Source organism: Chelmon rostratus, chromosome 1, assembly GCF_017976325.1.
Source record: "Chelmon rostratus isolate fCheRos1 chromosome 1, fCheRos1.pri, whole genome shotgun sequence".
NCBI classification, from domain to species: domain Eukaryota; kingdom Metazoa; phylum Chordata; class Actinopteri; order Chaetodontiformes; family Chaetodontidae; genus Chelmon; species Chelmon rostratus.
The window spans coordinates 6439769-6461999 of NC_055658.1; the positions used below are offsets into that span (position 1 = coordinate 6439769).

Consider the following 22231-nt stretch of genomic DNA (forward strand, 5'->3'; position numbering starts at 1 on the left):
ATGTGCATGCACACAGTTCCAAGACCAAATTACAGGAGGATAGACATAGATGAACAGAACAAAGCTGGAAAAAAAAAACCTAGAACTATTACATACATACAAGTAAGTGAAAAGTGACTGTTTTTCATACTAGTCCAATAATTTTCACCTTGCTCCATTGTAGAATAAGGTTTAAGGATAAAAATGAGACTGAATAACTTTCTGAGAGGAACTTTTTGCAGTGCTCATCTGCAGTTTCTCTTTTATCCTTTAGCCTCCTCCTGTCCGATGTTTTCATTATTGTTGTCTTCAGTGTTGCATCGATTCATTCTGATTAGTGTGTATTTGTTTCGGATGTTGTTGCAGTGGGTGTCGGTGCTTTCGGATTTCCAGCAGAGGGAAACAGTTTGGAGCTTTGTGCCAGGGAAACCCAGCCAACCCCTGGCCCTGCATCTCGGGGACTACAACCTGGATGGCTTCCCTGACGCCCTGGTGGTCCTCCGCAACACCAGTGGCAGGTAGGAGAAACAATACACACCCTGTCAGCTATGCTCCACTTAATGATATTCATTCACAGGCATCCTAAATGGGGATGTGTTTGATGGTGAGGTGTTCTAAAGAACTGTGTGAGGAATGTAGATGATGCTTTTGTCATCTTGGAACACCCACTTAACAAGGCAGTGTGAGTCGTCTTTCCTGTAGGACCTTATTTAAGATAATGTCTAGTCGATGAATGGAATGAGATATTGCTGGAATTAAACTAATCCTTACTTGGCAGGGGATTCCTTGGAATCCTGTCAAGTAGGTCCCTGAACCCCACTCCAACTGATCGTTTCAGTACTATGCCTGACTTCATGAGCCATCAGTGCAGAAGCACACAGTTTAAGTGAGTCCTCGTCCAGGAGCTGCGTATTTAGCACACACTTACATACATATGACGTTTGCATTGTTATCACTTTGGTTTCAGGGAATCGATGTCAAGAGAATTATAGATTTCATGGTTCCATATCCTCTCAATTCTCATGAATGCTGACTTCATTTGTCATCCACATTCAAATTTGTCATGTAACATTCCACGTTTTGATGAGATTATACTAACTATAGTATTCCAGCGGAACACAAAGTGAAATTGATTGGAACCTAATAACTCAAGATGCATACTTAAATGGCTTATGTAAATCTGTTTAGCTTTCAAAACTATATATATATATTTTTTTTTTCAAAGACGCCACATGCAGGATGGATTTACTCATTAAATAACTGTGAAATTACTGTATTTGCAATGACATCTTCTTATTCTGGGAAAAAAAATGTCTCCATTACAAACAGTAGCCCCAGTGATATGGCATGATGATTTCACTTTTCAGTGTGCCGTGAGGATGGTGTTTTTGCAAACTGAAAGCAACTCATTCTGGTCAGTGATCAACATAGAGCATGCATAATGAAGTGGTTTTTAAAAATACAACTATTGTAATCTGTGCAACACACTGGCAAACAATATTTGAGATTAGATTAAGATTAGAGCATCTGAACAGCTGTCCTCATACCCACAGAATTGCCATCTATTCAAAGTTTTTAATAGTAAATCAATTAAAATTTAATTATCAATTAAAATTAATTATTAATTAATAAGCCTTTATAAATTCAAAGGTTATCAGCTGGAGCATAAATTAGGCAGAAAATAATGTCATTACTGACATTTTGACTCTCATGACACAGTGCAAAACTGTCCTTGGCTGGAGGGTATGGAGTTTTGAAATGATTTTCACTGAGCAATAGGAATATCTGACATTGTGCTATAATGAAGATGTGATTAACATCCAGTTTACTAGAGCACAGACTGGGAGACAAGACAGCTAAGGTGAGTGTGTTCTTCAGTTTACGGACACGGCGACTGATAAGGCAGCCATTACAAAAAAAAAAAAAAAACAAAATCACTACAGCATGTGCGAGGACGTAAGCACCATGGACACCAGGATGTGGATGTGTGTGTTTGTTGAAGGACCCATGTGGATTATCTGGCCTCTGAGATGAAGATAAGATAGCTGAAGGGGTCAGGGCCATGATTGTCTATGCATACTGATTGTGCCGAGTGTGTGTGACTGTGTTTCTCTGAGGGTGTTTAAGTACTTGTTGTGTCAGATATAGTCAAATGTTGGGTGAGAGCTTCAGAAGACTCACGCACGTATATCTGAACCCTACTTTCTAGGCTCTGTATAATCACCAGTAAGTCCTGTCGGGCTTAACCCTTTCCAGTCACCCTCATCTAGAAATGGCTTCTGTCTCACCACTAATCACACAAGCTGTAGCCTCTCCCTGTTTTTCCCTCCCTACCTCAATTTCTTTCTCATTTTAAGCCCGAGCTCTGTAATCCCATCTGACCCCAGCAGTAACATTTAAAACCACATCATCAGCATATGGAGGAGGGAGATGAAAAGAGGTCAAGGCTGAAAGAAAGAAGAATGGTTTAAAAGTAAGAGAAGCTTTAAGGTGTCTGCTGGTTTGAATCCCTGGACCTGAAATCCTGACTTCTAATAATTACCACGGATGTGCCCCAGAGCAAGGCATGTAACCCAATACAGTGTCAGCAGTTTAATGCCGGGATCAGACTACACGAATCCAGCCCCATTTTGAAACTATTTCGTTGTGGCTGACCCATTGCCAGCATTGTGACCCATCATGAACGACAGTCAGGCATCTATACCCATGTAATGTGACATGCTAAACGACCTGTCATGCATCATCTGGGGCACCCCACGACACCCTGACAGAAAGACTAGCATGTCAGAACTTTTTTGTTTTGAAACACCTAGCGTGACATCACCCACGACATGTTCCTTTGACCAGGTGCTCACTCCAGAGCGCAGCCAGGTAACCATGGCGAGGAGGAGGAGGGGTGCTGAGGTTGCTGCCATCAGGTGGGACAACAAAAGAGAGGAACAGCTGAGGAAACAGTACCCCCTGCCTGTTTGATGTTTCCTTGAGGGAGAACCAGATGAAATCAAGAATGACAAATGTTGGCGAGAAATAGCGGAAGCACTTCAGCCGGACGAGTAGCTGACTGTGCTGTCATAACATTATCCCCTGTCCTAACAACAGGAATGTGCTTATCATGACTAATTCCAGATCTAACGTTGAAGTAGCCTGTTTGATGCGTCCAACAAAGCCAAGCCTGCTCCTTGTGGGATAAATAACTATGGAAATATAATTATTATATGTGAAACATCATCGTTCTACCGTCATAATTGTTTTCCAGATGCTACCCAGTAGATGTATAAATAATGACTGAATGGGCCGCAGTTTACACCGGCTCTTTCATTTTCTTTTAATGCTACAACGTATCCACAGCCATTTTTTCTCTGTTTTTCTCAGTACAAAAGAACGCCAGCATCACACACAATGCTTCTGTCAGTTTGAGTGACAGTTACCTCACCCACCTCCCCGACGACGTCTGAACTTGCGCGTGATTGTGAAGTAAGACGTGCTGTGATTGGTCTGGGTCATACCTGTAGTCTAGCCAGTCAGCCGACCGAGACGAAGAGTTTATGGCACTATGATCATGAGATCTGACACAGTGACCATCCTCAAAGACAAGAAAATTGTGTAGTCTGAGACAGCGTATCAATGCATCCTGTGCTTTGGATTCAGCTGCACTCTGCAGTCCATCCTGCATCGGGCCTCGCTTTGTCTTTGATTTTCTTCTATGCAAATGCTCTTTGCTTACTCAATATTTGTTCAGCCCACAACTGATCTATTTTAACTCCCTCTCCATTCCTCTCTCCATCTCTTCTCCTTCTTCCTTCCAAGTGGTTATTTATAGCTGCTTTTCAGATAAAAGTCCTGCCAGTCCGCCTCATTCCTCCCAGCAAAGTGAACGTTGATCTAAGTGTTCAAAGTAGGAGGATGGAAGGATTGGCGGGTGTGAGATGAAAGTAATCATGTGGAATCATTGGGACAATGAGCTGATGGAGGGAGCAGAGGAAATAAATAGAAAGATTGTTGAGGTTGTTTATGAATGCATGAGATCATTTAGTGTAGCTCAAGTTTTTTAGGCATGGTGATTTGCAAAAGAAAATATTTGTCTCAGCTTTTTTTGTTGATTGCCCTACTTATTTACTATTAATCATACCTTGCAACTACTATAAGGCCGCAAGGTGCGCAATATAATTGTGTCAACAATCCATCCAGTTTACCAATTCTTTGGTAAAGGCAGCAAGCCAACAGAGTCCAGACATCCTTCTACACAGTGATGACCTCCAGCTCTTAATGGAGGTTGCCAAAGCATTCAAAGGCCACATGGAATATGTTATTCCTTCAGGGTGATCTTGGTCTGCCCTGGGTCTCCTCTCAGTGTCCTAAATACACTGCAGGGGGGCATCTGGGAGGCATCATAATCAGATGCTCACTCTGTCTGTAAGCGTTACCCCAGACACTCTGTGAAGGAAACTCATTTTAAAACTCACCTTTTAGTCACCACAACCATGCGAGAACATTAGAAAGTAGATGGACGTGAAAGCTTAACCTCAACCTCCGCCACCTGTCAGTGATGCTCCATCTTACCTTGTTCACTTATTCAGTGGATCACAATTTCAGGTCCCAACACAGATAAGAGATAAAGACATTTAGTGTCGGCTTTGTCCAGCAAATGATGGAAGAACCCGTCAGTCCTTTAGAAGAAGAGTCGACTGTACATCTCTCTTGATTTGCTCTTCGTCCTGCAGTGGTCTTCATTTCGGAAAGCTAAGGCTTGTGTCAGTTTTGATACATAGATTATCAGTTGTGTACTCAACTTGGAACATCTATTGATTAAATAGGAAGTTTAACTTTTGTGATGCATAGATTTTTGCTGCCACTCATACAAACTAGCCAGCCTTCTTTCTATTAATAATTGTTTTCATTGCTGTCAGAAGGGTCTATCACATCACTTGCTGTTGTGTGAGAGTAACTGTACTGTTGGATGCTGTCGGTCAGCAAGTTATAGATAATTTCATGTACACTAACCTACAAAGCTGGGACACTGCTCTTATGAGCATATTAATACACAGATCTGTTGTTTGAAAACAGTCATTAGGAAATATGAGACAGATTCAGGTTGTGTGTTTGCCTGGTGTACATGTGTCCATGCGTGTTTATGTTCTCATGTTTGTTTGTATGTAATTTCCATCGGCAGCTCCTGAAACTACACTCCTCAGGGTCCACATTATATCCAGGTCACAGGACAGACGGTGCCTCCAGACTCTCTCTCTTGCTCTGTCTTGCATGCACACTTCCATGCGCACACAGATGAACATTGTTAAATCACAACAAAGGATACACGGCTGTTGCACCCTGCTGAAAGGAGATCCTGCAGCTGTTTCAGTGGTTGCAAAAAGGCAAGCATTTGGGATTTTGGCGAGACAAGAGACGACACAGTGAAACACAATGAGTCAGAGATACACACTAAAACACATACAAAGAGCAGTAGTACTGTATGAAACTAGAGAAGGAGAGGTTTTTTTCTCGCCTTTTTGTAAACTTATATCACTGCAAGAAACTTTCTGCAGGAAGCCTGATGATAAAGTGTAGTTCTTTCAGGTGCAGATGTCACAGCATGGCACTGCACAACGTACACCGCGCTTAGGTATCACATCCTTAACTCTCTCCAGGCAAGACACAGAAGACACAGCTGTCTGAATATTCATGTTCTTTTTTTGCTAGTCCTATTTTTGCTACTCAAGAAGACATTACAGCTGCAGTACTTCACAATAAACATTAATTTCAATTAAAAGGATGATGGAAATGGATGGGATTTTTGATATTAGATTAGTAGTATTGCATTAGTGGTGTTACCGTTTGCTGGATTACAGAAAATCATTTGTAAAGTGATTGTTCAGAGAGAAATAGAACATGAATCACCTGCCTGATGTCCTCTTCCCCCAGTCTCACTGGATGATGAGTTGCAGCCCACAAGCAATGGGCATTCATAAAATAGAACAAGGTGGAACTTCAACTCATATCAAGGTTAAGATCTCACAGACAAAACAATTTTGTGCAGCAGTGTTTTGCATCTAACAGTGGATGTGTGCTTATTGTAGTACATGTTAAGCGGTTTGGGTGAATTCCCTCGACACAACGAGGAAGTGCAGGAGCAGCAGTACTCAGTTCAAATTGATGGTCATTTTAAAAAAGTCTGTTCTAATGTACAGAATTGTTTCCATTTTGGATTTGATGTTTTATGTTCTCACATTATTGACATTGTAAATATTAAATAAGATAAAAGCTTAAGCCACATGACTGTGTTAATGTGCGACCTTTATAGTCTTAGTCTGTGCTTTCGTACTTAGAGAGTCGTTTGCATACATGAAACAGTAGTTCATTAAACCGTCAGCCAACCTGTAACAGCCATAAGCGCGTATCAGTTGTTATGTGTATTTTTATTTTTTTTCAATGTTTTTTTCAGAGCACAGGGTCTCATTACTCAGCTTCCATAATACTTGCTGTTCATGTAACCATCATCAGCATGCAAATTAACAGTAAGAAGCTCTGGCAAGTGTCAAAGCTTCAGATGACAAATGACATGTGGTTGTATTTATAGAGAATTACCACCTGCTGCTGCAGTGTTATGTAGATACACCAATGAAAATCAGTACTTTGTAGGAAAAACTACAGTTCACACTGTGTGCATGTGGGTGTATGTGTGTCTGTGTGTGGCATACTGTAGATTGTCTGTGTTAGCCACAAGGCCCTATAGAATGGGATTATCCTCAGCAGTAATCACGTTTTTTCGCTTCACTATATCACATCCATACACTGATTAAAAGGCAGATAGGTCAGCTGTAATGTGTGATCTGCCTCAAATGACTTAGATATCATTACTGTACATGTATGAGCATGAGCATGTGTTTCTCAAGTAACTGAAAACAACAGCCTGATCACCTTCCATCCCGCCTCCCTTTCAGCCAGATCAGCACTATTCCAGATGTGAAAGCCAGATCTGTCGTCATTCAAAGTGACCTGAGTGACCTCATCAGATGGCCACAGGTCAAATGAGACCAACAGATTACAGTGGCCCACACGGGCACATGCACACAAGACTGACGGTTTAACATCCCTCTACTCTGCAAGCCCATATTGAGCCCATCGAGACCACTGTTCATTTCTGAGGAAATCTGGAGCATATCTCTACTCGCACTGAGAAAGATGACCCAGTGTCAGTGCAAATGACACTTTGTGAACTTATGCTCTGTCTGTTAATAGACTCATTTTCACTTCCCGTGAATGTGCATTCGTCGATTTTGCTTCAGGGTATGCCAGCATGTGGCAACCAGCTTCCAAACAATATATCAGTCCCACCACCCCTATCAGTCCTGCCATATGAAACTGTCAAACTGACAAAGTCTGTGAGCACCAGCATTGTACGGCAGTGACAAGCTCCTGCATTTCTTCACAGACATCACTAAAAAGAAAGATAGAAATAAAGAAAGATAAAAGAAGATACTGTAGTTAAGCTTTTTCAGTTACTTGTTTCCTCAGTTTGTAATGTGATAAAGAAAAGGCAGTTAACAAGAATAGGTCAAGAGATCAAGCTGAGGTCTGCAAGACCAAGTAATCTTTCAGACTGAGACACTCGAAAGGATTGCTAGAAAGGCAAATCAAGCCCCCCGTTTGACTGCAAAAGACATTCAGGAAGATTTAACAGACTCCGAAGTGGTGTTGCACTGTTCTACTGTGCTGCAACATCTGCAACATATAACCTTCATGGAAGAGTCACAAGAAGAAAACCTTTTCTGCATCCTCACCACAAAAATCAGCATCAGAAGTTTGCGAAAGAACATCTAAACAAGCCTGATGCACAGTCCTGTGGACTGATGGATTTAAAACAGAAGTTTTTGGTTGTATTGAGCAAACAGATGTTTGGAGAAAAAAGGATGCAGGATTTCATAGGTTTGTGTTGCAACTAGTGGCACGGGGCACATTTCACTGGTAGAGGGGAGAATGGATTCAATTAAACAACATGCCATCTGGAAAAAAACTGAAGATGAAAAGAAGACGTCTTCTACAGTAGGATAATGATACTAAACACACCTCAAAATTCACAATGGTCTACCTCAAGAGGACAAGCTTAAGGTTTTGCCATGGCCCTCACATTCCCCTGACCTAAACGTCATCAGTGGTTTTTAATGGTTCCAGTACTTACGGCTGTATCCATCAAGGCTTACAGCCTTCCTATAGGGCGTTGCTTGTATGTGAAATATACTTGCAGTAATTCAAAGATGCATTCACGGCAAGAGATGCCAAAAATGTTAAGAACCAACACAAGCACATATCAGTTAACATTTATTAAGTTGATTGGACAATGCAAGTTCCTTAATTCATTTGTGCTTCATTCTGACATTTATAGACTCATAGACAATGCAAATGTAGCTAATTATGACAAATGAAAATGTAATTGTTATCCCCTACGTCCAATAAATAAGATAAGATATACTTTATTAATCCACAGCTGGGGAAATTCAGGTGTTACTAGCAGCAGGTAATGGCAGTTGTAAAAAAAGAAAGAAAAAAAAAGCAACAGAAATAGAGAACAAAAATCAAAAGAAAAGCTGACTATATACATGTACATTGTATACAAAGGGCTATGAAAAAACTGACAAAACACTGACAAAAATTCTCTAGTCTAAATTTCAGCATATACACAAAACAAAAAACATAATTGAAATAAAATAAGATCCTGTTCAAAAATCCTGTTCAAATATAGATAGACATTCTTCTGTTTGGACCAATATTCATTATTCTTTTTTCCCAAAAGTGACAGAAATGTTAATGAATTAGGCAGGCCGAATGTCCTGCTTTCTTTCTCTGGCTGGTTTCAGGTATCTGTTTCACCTCTGTTGTTGATTAACACTAACAAACCTGAGCCTGGAGTGAATTAAGAACACTTGACTCACATGTATTAAACAGATGGCACATTTTTTTTGCACCTGCTCAGATACTATCATAATACACCAGAATTCAGCCACAGACAGAAGTTGTTAATGAAACAGTATCAGTGTCTGAGATGAATATGCTTTGAATATGACAATGAATATGCTTAACCAAAAATCCTATGTTTGTACAATTTGTGCACAATATTTGTTTTGTAATTGTTGCTTGTCAGGAAGGTGGGGACTTAAGGGAGACTATGAGGGGAACTAGGGGTGAATTTAAGGGTTGAACCCAGGTGCAGACACAACGGGAAGCATGGATTAACAACACGCAACACAACGAGACAAGACTAGGACAACACAAGGAACTCACTAACACACAGGGCAAGACTATGGATAATACAATAAAAGGAAAACTCAATCAGGACATGAACACAGACAAACCAAGGGAGGCACTAGATTTAAATTAACAGATTTATTAATCACAACTAAGACACACCTATGGGAACTAACACAAACTCTAAGGGCTAGACACACAACAAAGGCTACACAGGGAAACACTGAGCAACTGAAAAAAGCACTAACACAAAACCTGGCGGAACTACGACAAGACAAGAAACTCAATACATAAACTGTGGGAAAACTATAGACATGACTAGGAATAAACTATGAATGAAATAAAGAACAGAAAACGCTCCCGAAGGAGGAAAATACAAAAGCTATGAAATGCAACAAACAGAACTGGATAAGGAAAACTATCAATACAAGGTTCACTCTTAAAAACAGAATGAAACAAGAATCTAATAACAAAAGTACTCAAACACAAAATCTCTCTTTATCGAGGAAAACAAATCGGCAAGCTACCAAACTATGAAAAGAAAACAGAAACTAAGTTATGCACGTACAAACAAATAACACGCACGACAGAACAATACTAAGGGCGGGGAACACTACATAAATCAAGACCTGGACATGAACAAAGTAAACTCACTCACATGGACTGAGACAAAGGACAAGGACAAACCAATGAGACATACACATGAAACGCGACATGGACGTGAACAAAGTTAACACAGCACAGAAACACTTACGTGAGACTAGACTCGGACATGACAAGGAACCACACGACAAACACTTACTATGGGACTATGGCATGAAGTATAACAAGAACACAGACTATGACTTTGACTAAGGTTTTCTCAGACAACGAACCGACAAGGACAAAGGGAAGACACGGACTTAAATACACTAGGGGCAAACACTAATGACGCACAGGTGGGAACGATCAGACAATCACACGGGAGGGAAAACACAGGAAGTAAAGTAACAAAAGACACATAACATGAACCTTCAAAATAAAACAGGAGGTAACCAAAACCAGGCAAAGACAAGACACAATGGGGAACTTAACAAAATACGAACAAGACAGGGCAAGGGTACAGACTAAGACAATACAGAACTCTAACATAAAACATGGCATGACTATGAGGACATTAGGAATACACAGTAGAACAGAGAAACGAACCTGAACAAAGAAGACACTACAATGAACACTTACAAGGAACAAGGCGAAAGATCAACAAGAGAAAAACTAAACTAAACCGCCGTGCATGGCACGGGTCATGACAGAACCCCCCCCTTAAGGGACAGATCCCAGATGTCCCTACATGAAACAAAAGGAGTCCAACAGTTCAAGTCAAGCAGGGTGGGTGGAGGGGGATCTGGAGGAGGGACTCAAAGTCCAGGCTAAGGCATAGTCCAAAGAGTTCAAAAGTCCAACAGGGTGGGGGGAGGGGAACTCAGAGTTCAGGTTAACACAAAGTCCAAAAGGTTCAAGAGTCCAAATCCAACAGGGTGCGTGGAGGGGATCTGGAGGGGGAACTTAAAGTCACACTGAGGCAAAAGTTTCTCCGGTGGTCTGGCCAGTGGCCAAAGACCAAGGCATAATCTGTCTGGAGGCCTGCGGCGAAGGCAGAACCTCCATTGAGGCCAGTGGCGAGGGCGACACCTCCGTTGAGGCCAGCAGTGAGGGCGGAACCCCTCTGGAGGCCGGCAGCGAGGGCGGAACCCCTCTGGAGGCCGGCGGCGAGGGCGGAACCTCCATTGAGTCCAGCTGCGAGGGCGGAACCTCCATTGAGTCCAGCTGCGAGGGCGGAACTCCTCTGGAGGCCGGCGGCGAGGGCGGAACCCCTCTGGAGGCCGGCGGCGAGGGCGGAACCTCCATTGAGTCCAGCTGCGAGGGCGGAACCTCCATTGAGTCCAGCTGCGAGGGCGGAACTCCTCTGGAGGCCGGCGGCGAGGGCGGAACCCCTCTGGAGGCCGGCGGCGAGGGCGGAACCTCCATTGAGTCCAGCTGCGAGGGCGGAACCCCTCTGGAGGCCGGCGGCGAGGGCGGATCCCCTCTGGAGGCCGGCGACGACCAACAAGGTTGGAAGCTGGTGATGAGGCCGCAGGACAGGAGGCCGGCAGCGGGGCAGCCGGACAGGAGGCCGGCGACGTGGCAGCCGGACAGGGGGCCGGCGACGTGGCAACAGGACAGGGTGCCGGCAACGTGGCAACAGGACAGGGTGCCGGCAACGTGGCAACAGGACAGGGTGCCGGCAACGTGGCAACAGGACAGGGTGCCGGCAACGTGGCAGCAGGACAGAGGACCGGCAACATGGCTACAGGACAGGGAGCCGGACAGAGGACCGGCAACATGGCAACAGGACAGGGTGCCGGCAACGTGGCAACAGGACAGAGGACCGGCAACATGGCTACAGGACAGGGAGCCGGACAGAGGACCGGCAACATGGCAACAGGACAGGGGGCTGGACAGAGGGCCGGCAACATGGCAACAGGACAGGGAGCCGGCAACATGGCAACAGGACAGGGAGCCGGCAACATGGAATCAGGACAGGGAGCCGGCAACATGGAATCAGGACAGAGGGCCGGCAACATGGAATCAGGACAGAGGGCCGGCAACATGGCAGCCAGACAGGGGGCCGGCAGCAAGGAGGACTGTAATCCTGGTCGAGGTGGTCGCTGCAGCTCCGGTTCAGAAGGCTGCGGCGGCGGCAGCAACTCGAGGTCAGAAGGTGGCGGCGGCAGCAGCAGCGGCGGCGGCCGCACCAGCTCGGGCGGCGGCGGCAACAGCAGCAGCAGCAGCTTGAGGACAGGAAGCAGCGGCAGCACCAGCAGCTCGAGGTCAGGGGGCGGCAGCTCAGGTTCAGGAGACGGCAGCATCAGCTGCTCGAGGTCAGGAGGCGGCGGCAGCGGCAGCTCGAGGTCAGGAGGCGGCGGCAGCGGCAGCTCGAGGCCAGGAGGCGGCGGCGGCGGCAACCCAGGAGGCGACAGCAGCGGCAGCAGCTGCTCTGGCGGCAGCACCAGCTCAGACGGCAGCGGCAGCAACGGCTCTGGAACTGGCGGCGGCGGCAACAGCAGCAGCTCTGGCAGCAGCGGCGACGGCGGCTCTGGCGGCAGCAGCGGCTCCGGCGGCAGCACCAGCTCAGACGGCGGCGACAGCAGCAACGGCTCTGGCGGCTCTGGAACTGGCGGCGGCGGGAACAGCAGCAGCTCTGGCAGCAGCCGCGACGGCGGCTCTGGCGGCAGCAGCGGCTCCGGCGGCAGCACCAGCTCAGACGGCGGCGACAGCAGCAACGGCTCTGGCGGCTCTGGAACTGGCGGCGGCGGGAACAGCAGCAGCTCTGGCAACAGCTGCGACGGCGGCTCTGGAGACGACAGGGGGCTAGCAGACTGACGGCTAACCGACCCCTTCGGTCGTCGGGATCTCCGCTTCCTCCTTGAAGGTGCTGGCTGAGTTGCGGGGGGTGAGGGCCACTCGGACACTGGAGACGACGGGGGAATGGCAGGCTGGCTAGCCGACACCTTCCGTCGTCGGGATCTCCGCTTCCTCCTCGCAGGAGGATCGGGAACCGGCAGAAATCCCCAGAACCGGGCACCCGGAATATAGTCCTCATCAGAGCTGTATAGTGGATCGGCTCTGTACAAGACCTGAGGCGGGCGGTTCTCCCCCGAGGAGGATCTTTTGAAAACCACTGGTGGTCCCCAGTATGGAACATCCAGGAGGTCATCTAAGTCTATCTCCGAGTCGGACGAGAAACTTATGTCCGCTGGGTTCATACTTGGTCGGTTCGTTCTGTCAGGAAGGTGGGGACTTAAGGGAGACTATGAGGGGAACTAGGGGTGAATTTAAGGGTTGAACCCAGGTGCAGACACAACGGGAAGCATGGATTAACAACACGCAACACAACGAGACAAGACTAGGACAACACAAGGAACTCACTAACACACAGGGCAAGACTATGGATAATACAATAAAAGGAAAACTCAATCAGGACATGAACACAGACAAACCAAGGGAGGCACTAGATTTAAATTAACAGATTTATTAATCACAACTAAGACACACCTATGGGAACTAACACAAACTCTAAGGGCTAGACACACAACAAAGGCTACACAGGGAAACACTGAGCAACTGAAAAAAGCACTAACACAAAACCTGGCGGAACTACGACAAGACAAGAAACTCAATACATAAACTGTGGGAAAACTATAGACATGACTAGGAATAAACTATGAATGAAATAAAGAACAGAAAACGCTCCCGAAGGAGGAAAATACAAAAGCTATGAAATGCAACAAACAGAACTGGATAAGGAAAACTATCAATACAAGGTTCACTCTTAAAAACAGAATGAAACAAGAATCTAATAACAAAAGTACTCAAACACAAAATCTCTCTTTATCGAGGAAAACAAATCGGCAAGCTACCAAACTATGAAAAGAAAACAGAAACTAAGTTATGCACGTACAAACAAATAACACGCACGACAGAACAATACTAAGGGCGGGGAACACTACATAAATCAAGACCTGGACATGAACAAAGTAAACTCACTCACATGGACTGAGACAAAGGACAAGGACAAACCAATGAGACATACACATGAAACGCGACATGGACGTGAACAAAGTTAACACAGCACAGAAACACTTACGTGAGACTAGACTCGGACATGACAAGGAACCACACGACAAACACTTACTATGGGACTATGGCATGAAGTATAACAAGAACACAGACTATGACTTTGACTAAGGTTTTCTCAGACAACGAACCGACAAGGACAAAGGGAAGACACGGACTTAAATACACTAGGGGCAAACACTAATGACGCACAGGTGGGAACGATCAGACAATCACACGGGAGGGAAAACACAGGAAGTAAAGTAACAAAAGACACATAACATGAACCTTCAAAATAAAACAGGAGGTAACCAAAACCAGGCAAAGACAAGACACAATGGGGAACTTAACAAAATACGAACAAGACAGGGCAAGGGTACAGACTAAGACAATACAGAACTCTAACATAAAACATGGCATGACTATGAGGACATTAGGAATACACAGTAGAACAGAGAAACGAACCTGAACAAAGAAGACACTACAATGAACACTTACAAGGAACAAGGCGAAAGATCAACAAGAGAAAAACTAAACTAAACCGCCGTGCATGGCACGGGTCATGACAGTTGCTTTTGCATAAGGAATGCTTCTATCAGGGATTGTGCACCTCTCCACCCACACAGTGTGTGTAAGTGGCGAGGTCCACGCATATCTACAACATCTTTTGCTTGCTGGGAATTCGTATGACATGTTTACATCAGTCAACTCTCCCCCGTGCTGTGCTCTCGCAGTTGTAAAAGCTTGCTAAACTCTCCTCCGATAATGAAGTGTGAAGTGTTTATGTTTGCCGTTTCTATTATAGTGAAGAGTGTGGTGTGGGCAGCGGTTAGCTGAGCTGACGGTCTCCCTCTGCTCTTATAGCTCTGACCAGCTGAGCTTATATCAGAGGAAAAATACTGATCAGGCCTCGAAGTTACCTATTGCGCGCACTCACACACACACATGCATACACATACTTAGGACAGATCTTGACTGTTGTTGGAGAAGGCAAGGCGATTTTTGTTTGAGGAGTGTAGTTTGAGAAAGGCTGTTTGTTGTCATTTCTGTCTCTCGCGGGTTTCTCCTTGCACAATCTGTGCAAAATCATGGCTCTAGAAGGAAGCTTTTGCTATTGACTATCTGCCTGTTCACTCACTGCAAGGATAGAGACACACAGGAGAGCCATCAGCTTGTGCACACTCCCTTGGTCTCGTTCTCTCCTCCTCATTTTGTACATCAAAGCCACAGTGTTTCCCTGATCACCACCAGAGATGCTCTCTCCATGGGAACACACAACTGCCACCATTCAGCATAAAGATAATAGCCCCTTCTTTGCTCACCCATTTACTTTGAAAATTAATTAAATCTTCCTTGTTAAGGTTTTAGGCCTCTCTGAGGGATTGAGCAGGAGAAGACTGTGTATGTATAGTATATGTGTGCCACAGAGAGAGAGACGAGGACAATGTGTTTGTGCTGGCAAGTCTGTGTGAAATATTGTAATGTCTGTGGAGGATGCTGCGTGATGGCAGGGAGGCAGGAAGGAGAGCTCGCTAAAAGCATGAAAGCCTTACCTGTTAGGTTCCAGACTGTTGTAATCTGCCTGCAGTGATTTTGTTTGGAGGAATCAGCCATCCTGCTGCATGGATGGCTACTTATTCAACCTCAGTGTTCACTGTGAAGAATAATTATGGTCCTCAAATTCCCCTGAACGTCAGCGAAATCCCCAGATATTAGTACAGTAGGTCTTTGTTGCTTTCTTTCTCTCACAATTACTTTATTTCTGCCTTTCTTTCCTCTGCTTGAAAGTACGATAAAACAATAGTGAATATTTCTAATGGGAGAAGTGGAACCAGAAATTCTATTATTTTAACCAGCTAGTCATAATCTATTGTAATAAAGGTGGTATATGATGTGTTGGTTAATGAAGAACCCACCTTAAACAGGAGAACAGGTTCCGCTCACTTCCACCTCTGCTGTCAGGGCAGTGCAGCTTTTCTGTAGCGTTCAAGAAGACATTTTAGAATATTCTTTTCCAACGTAAATCTTTACCTTTGCTTTGTTATAATAGTGCTACTAGTTAACACTACTTCTCCAACCTCAATAGCAGCCAGTAAAACTAAGCATTGTCGATACAAATAATACATAATTCTGCAAATGGTGTACCAGATGTTGATTTTGGTTCAGGAGAAGTTTGACAGTGTTTCTAAGACCACTGCAATGTTTTGCACTGCATTTGTGATCCAACCAATCACAGAGACGATGACCTGACTGCTTTTAACTTGTTACTTTGTTAACAGTGAGACAATGTATGTAGTGATATTGCTCTCTTAGGAATAGCACTAAGTACTAAGTAATCCTTGTGGTTGTTGCTCACCAGAAAGAGTCAGAATGAAAGCACTTTATCTGAATTATGAGGTTTGTGCTGAGTTTTCCAGGACTGTAGCACTGATGAAGTACCGCATGCAGCTGCCAAAACTAATCGTTAGGTAAACAAAGCACACATCAAGCAGCTTGATTTTCATATCTGCTCCAAATGTGGTCTTGGCAGTGGCAAAACCCCCCCAAGCAAACAGCATAGCGTGAGTACACCCCTTGCAGACCTTCCTGTTTTCCCCTCCTTATAAAATTTAGTTAGTAATGTGATGATGAGATGAAGAACAAAGCTCCTGCAGCTTTTTAGATCCGTCTGCTGTAATGACAGTGACAAAATTGCTCTTTCCTCGTAGCAAATAGTGGCACGCAGATGTGGTGAGACTACCAGACTGTTTTTATAAATGCTCTGATTGTCTGTCAGAGCAAACGGCAGCCCGGCCACTCTCTTTATTCAGGTAGGCTTCACAATGACAAGACAGCACGCGCACACACACACACACACACACACACACACACACACTCTTCATTCATCCACTGCCCTCGGGGAGACAGAGCGTCCTGCTGGCTGTGAGTGTTTGATGTTGAAATGGTCCACCCCGGCTTCATAAGAGCCCCCTATCGCAGGAGAAATGGTCTAAATGTCACACAACACTCCACTGGGCTGCGTGCGTGCGTGTGTGCATGAGCGTGTGTGTGTGTATGTATAAGCGTACTTGTGCCATGTAGCCTCGCATGTAGCCGTGTGTGGTGAGAGGGAGCTATTTCTGGAATACGAAATGAGGTCACAGATGGAAACAGCTGAACTTAAGTGATTTCTGTTGTATCTCACACCACCACATGACAGCACGCCACTATGTGCTGCACGCTGATTACTGCTGATTACTGATGATTACAGAGACCAGTGACTGGAACTATACGGCCCATCAGCATGCACCTTCAGATGTCACAAGTGTCTTTGGAAAGGGGTGCGAATCAAAAACAAGACAGGAAGAGCCTGAGGGAGATGTCGCACATCCACACGACACGCTTACACAAAGATAGCACATCCACACATTTATGTGTAGAACTCTTCAGGCTATAGGTCAGCGAGTGTCTGACAGTAACAGAATAACGTAGTTGACCTCTGCTTGAGGTTGTTGCCCGGCAAAATTGCAAAGAAACATCTCTGTCGTCATCTCTTCTGTCTGTCTCACACCATGCTACAAACGTGTATTTTATAGCAGTAGAAAGCTGTGTTTGGAAAGGTTCTGTCTCACCTTTACTGGTCTGCTTCTGTCCCTCCACTATGTTCTTTATGTTGCCTCACACAGCAAAATACACAGTTATAGAATTTGGTTAGTAGGACAAGGCCAGTCTCACCAATTTTGTGAATGTGATTTATATTATGAAAAAAGTCGTCCTCTTATGGTGATAATGACAAACTGGTGGTGAGTCACGTCTGACAGTGTAAAAGCAAGCGTAGTGATATTTCGCTGATGACCCCCCGTTATATTGTTGACACCTCTACACTCCAGCTACTTGAGCTAACTTCACAAACAATGAGGAGGAGCTGCCACAGCTTTCACTTCTGCCGACGTTTCAGCCGACCCCTCATACACACCTGGTTTTACATTGCTAAAACACGGTGGCAGCCCCTGAATGGCCGTGAACACAAGCATCTAAACATCAGTGGTTGCAGACAGTTTGCACATCACTGCAGAGGAGATGCCACACAAGCTGTCGCAGAGACCATGCAGTGTGTGCTCAAAATCTGGAGATCAAATCAGTGTATCTAAGGATGGAAAACACACAGTTATCATCAGTCGTTCAAAATAAAACCATGAATTTTTAGTGCGCTACCACTGGGCTTGCCTTTGCCTTGTATTCATTGATAAGCACTTCTTAATAAACCTTCTGCGACTTCTCATACTACTCATGAACAATTGTAGTACACTTGTACTTTGAATTAAATGTTTTCAGTTTTATGAGTGGTGTCTGCATCAATAAGCATGACTGAAAGGAAAATTAAGTACGTAATAATTCCTAATGAGGCTCTGTGTAATAGACTGCAGATATGGTAGTGGATAATGATGGCAGTTAACTTGCAAGTATTGTAACATTTGCTGGGCCATGTGGCTTTTCTTCACATGTGATAAACTTAGGCGAAGTTTAAGTTAATTCGCGCTCACATGTAGCAGAGCAACAATCGATGTTGTTGCTTATGTAAAGCTCAGCACTCTTCACCGTGTTGATGCCGTGATGAGTTCTGTGACATTAACTTTTAGTGTTGCTGTGAGTGTATATGCAAGTGTGTATGTCTGTGTGTGTCTCCATCTATCAGTATGCAACCCGACCAAGCACCTGCCAAGAGCTTAGCAGGCTGTTGCTAGGCAATGCCATTTAAAATCCATCCGCTCTCTGTGTGTTGGAAGCAGTGTAGCTGTGTTTGTCTCTCCGTTTTGTTGCTAATACCGAGGTGAAAATTGTACTAGTAACACGAGACATAGTCCTGCACCATATTTTCTTTCCAAAGTGCAGCTTTGTTGGCGGGAGGCTGGTCAGATGGCCTCAGATGACCTCCTAAACAAAGAAGCTTCCAGGGAGATGTTCAGTAGCATAAAATATTGCATAATGAAATAGGGTGTTTGCCGTTTGATGATTAGTTTTAAAGGATGTCATTATGCCACGTTTTTGTGCTGAGCGCTGCAATGCTGTACAGCAAACTCTGCGGAGGTGTGTGTACGTGTGCTTCATTTAACAGAAAGCACATCCGTTTCTTTGAAGTTCTAATCTTCAATGTAGGCATATAAACACATCTGTGGTTCGCTGTCCTTCCTCTGTCATTTGTTGATATACAGCACAGCAGCAATTCAAGCTATATCCAGATTATGTAATGTTTCCATTAACTGCTCTAAGCACACAGTGTCTGATAGGAATTAATCCTGTGCTGTACAGTATGTCAGCTGGTTTTATTTTTCCATTTTGTTTGGAATGGATTTGAGCTGCTAGTTAGCCTGAGACATGATAATCAAAGAACAAAGCAGCATCTACAGAAACTCCAAGATCAAAGGAAAAAGACACAGGACAGCAGTGTGATTGATAGGTGATCTGCGAGGAGTTAAGTGTAACAAGAGAGTCCACAGCTACACCAGCAGCTCTGAGAGGGAGGAGTGAGGCACAGCTGTGCTTTGCACTGAATGTTAATGTGAGCATGCTCACAATGACAATGTTAACAAGCAGATTAGAAGATCATTTAAGGGATTACTAAAGTCATTACAATTCATCCTCTGGGGACCGCGAATGTCTGTACAAGATACAAAGTGGTGAACCGACCAGCTGACCGACTAAATGTGCATTCATTGTTTGATTCCTGTAAAGCAGGTCCATCTAGCAAAATGATGGATTATCCATCATAATCCGACAGAAGAGAAAACATTCCTCCCGTGTTTAAACATAGTTGAATGTAGTGTTACATGTTGTTTGTTACTGTATCAGGAGCTCAGTCAGTCATTCTGGGACATTATTCCTATGGAAACATTCGCAAAACCAGTGTTTAGGCCACAGAGGTTGCTGTACCACAGAGGCAGATGGGGACTTCAAATTCACACCCAGGCTTTAGCATTGATCTTTCTCACACTTCCACTCATCAGCTCTGCTTCTCAACTGTTCAGTGTTGTTCAAGTCTTTCTTGTTTCCCAGCCGGGTTTATTGGCGGTCTAATAACACTAATCTAACCTTAATATGAATTACAATACATGGAGATTTGCAAGTGGTAGCAATTCTTTATTCTTTTTCAGCACTTTAGAAAAGTGATGGAATGGCAACGGATGCAATACTTGAATTTTCTTGCATTACACATCACGATTTTCTTTTCTAATGAAAATGTTGTTTTACATCACAGTGAAACAAGCTCATTTGTGGGTTGTTGATCTTATGAACATAAAGACAAATAAGGACAGGCTGAGAAGAGAGCTGGCTTTGTAGCACAACAGAGTGAGAGGCGGGGAAAACAGAGAGAGATGCAGAGGATGAAAGAGTGAGCGGCAGCAGGCCGACCGTGTAGAGGAGTGACACTACCAAAGGATGTACTTGGACTTTGATTGTGTGTCGCCGTGAGTCACTGCCTGTGTTCATCACCACAGTGGCGAGCAGAATGTGAAACCACAGCGTCTCTGGGCCTTGACAACATGGCTCTGTCTCACTGTCACTTCATCTACATGGACCTGCCCTCTCCTTCCCTTCATCCACCTTTTGTCCATGTCTCTCTCTCTCTCTCTCTTTCTTGCCCTCACTCTCACGATATCAAGTTTGAGTTCGGGGGCCTAACGTAGTGTGTCTTTGTGGTGTGTGTGTGTGTTTTTTTAAGGTTATTTACACTTTTAAAAGGAAGTGATTTAGTATTTCATTGGGAGACTTGACAGTGACTGATTTGAAAAAGAATGGTCATAATTAGAAAAGAGGCTGAGGCATCCTTACTTTTTCATCCCTAATATGGGTCAGGTACAAAAAGAACAAACAATTGTCTTTCCAGCTCCACTCCTCCAGTTTGTAGCACAGGCTTTCTGTTCTAAATTTGTAGTCTCAGAGCCCACCTTAAGATTAGATAAAGTGAGGTAAAGTTACTAAATAACTTGACTTAACATGATGCAATTTCTCAAACTTTGGAAAGCTCCTTCAGAGCCATGGAGCACGGGTGGACTTCCCTTTTAAAAAATGTCAATTATGATGTTCTTACAGGCCTTGTTTTTTGAGCAAATAATCTTTGTTAGCACCGAATATCCTTTATCAAATTTTTATGGAACATTATTAATCATGTAGTACAGGAATTTGACCTCTTTAGCCCGCTAAAATATCAGCAATCTGAGTCTCAATCATTTATCATACCTTTACAACGTACTTCCTTCTGGTAACTTTTGTTGTCCAGGCTTATATAGGAACTATAAGACAAGGTAGGTAAGGTTATCATGAGGAAGAATATCCTCACACAAAGCCAGTGCAACAGGTGTTAAACTTTAAAGCTTGTTTTTCCTCTAAAAATATTAGAAAATCATTTTCTAATGATAATGTGAATATGAGGATACAACATAGAACTAAAATATGAAATTTTAAAAAACTTTGAAAAGTTGACACTTTTCTCCGGTTTGGCTTTATTTTCTTCTTTTGACAAAAAAGAAAGTAATTGTAATAGGTGAAAAATTGAGTTAAAGTAACAGTGCATGACTAAAGCCTGACTAACCTGAAAGACATTTTAATGAACAGACAGAAGATTTGTGAAGTAGAGAAGGAAGATAAAGGAGAGCAATAAGAGAGGGTCTTCAGTTCATTTTGTCAAGTAAAGAAGAGATGAAAGTCTGCTGAAGGTTGCTTCCATCATCAAAACTGTAAAGAGCTGTATCAAATGCACCCACACCAAAACACATGGCTAGGAGGCATTTTGTCCGAGTCCTTGGAGGTGATTGGTGGGCACAATAAGCACCAAGAGAAAAGAGAGCAAGGCAAAGAAAAGCCACAGCTACACATCAGTGCTGACGCTGGAATCACACAATAATCGAAGCCCCCAGGCACGCACCCTCAGAGACACACACACACTGACACACAGTGACATTAGAGCAGACCCCGGCTGAAACTGCACATTTCTCTCACATTTAAAGTAACACATTGGTCAAATGTTTTGTATATGCTCAGATCGGCCCCCACACTGGTCTTTAGGATTGGCTCAGGCCATCTCTACATCTCGATTAATCATGCTTTGTTGATGTAGATGTGTGTGTGTGTGGTTTGCAGTTAGACCTACTGCAGTCAAAACAAAGCTAACAGAAGTGAGGAGGAAACTGTTTTTTGTTTTCTGTGTGTGTGTGTCCGTGTGCGTGTGTCCGTGTGCGTGTCCGTGTGCGTGTGCGTGTGCGTGTGCGTGTGTGTGTGTGTGTGTGTATTGGGTGTGTGTGTGTGTGATCCACCTCATGACCTTGAGTTCATCTCCACTTCCACATTCTCCTGCAGTGCTGGAGAGAGGTTCTTTTGAAGTACAAAAATCTCAGAAAGG

The 22231-nt window shown here is 44.1% G+C and overlaps 1 protein-coding gene across 1 annotated transcript in view; it reads left to right on the forward strand.

The window, feature by feature from the left end:
• Positions 1-22231, forward strand: part of itfg1 (integrin alpha FG-GAP repeat containing 1) — a 155686-nt gene that overhangs the window by 72895 nt on the left and 60560 nt on the right. The window contains exon 10 of the mRNA XM_041941921.1: positions 346-497. Within this exon, the coding sequence (XP_041797855.1) occupies positions 346-497 (152 nt within the window). The remainder of the gene's footprint in view (positions 1-345; positions 498-22231) is intronic.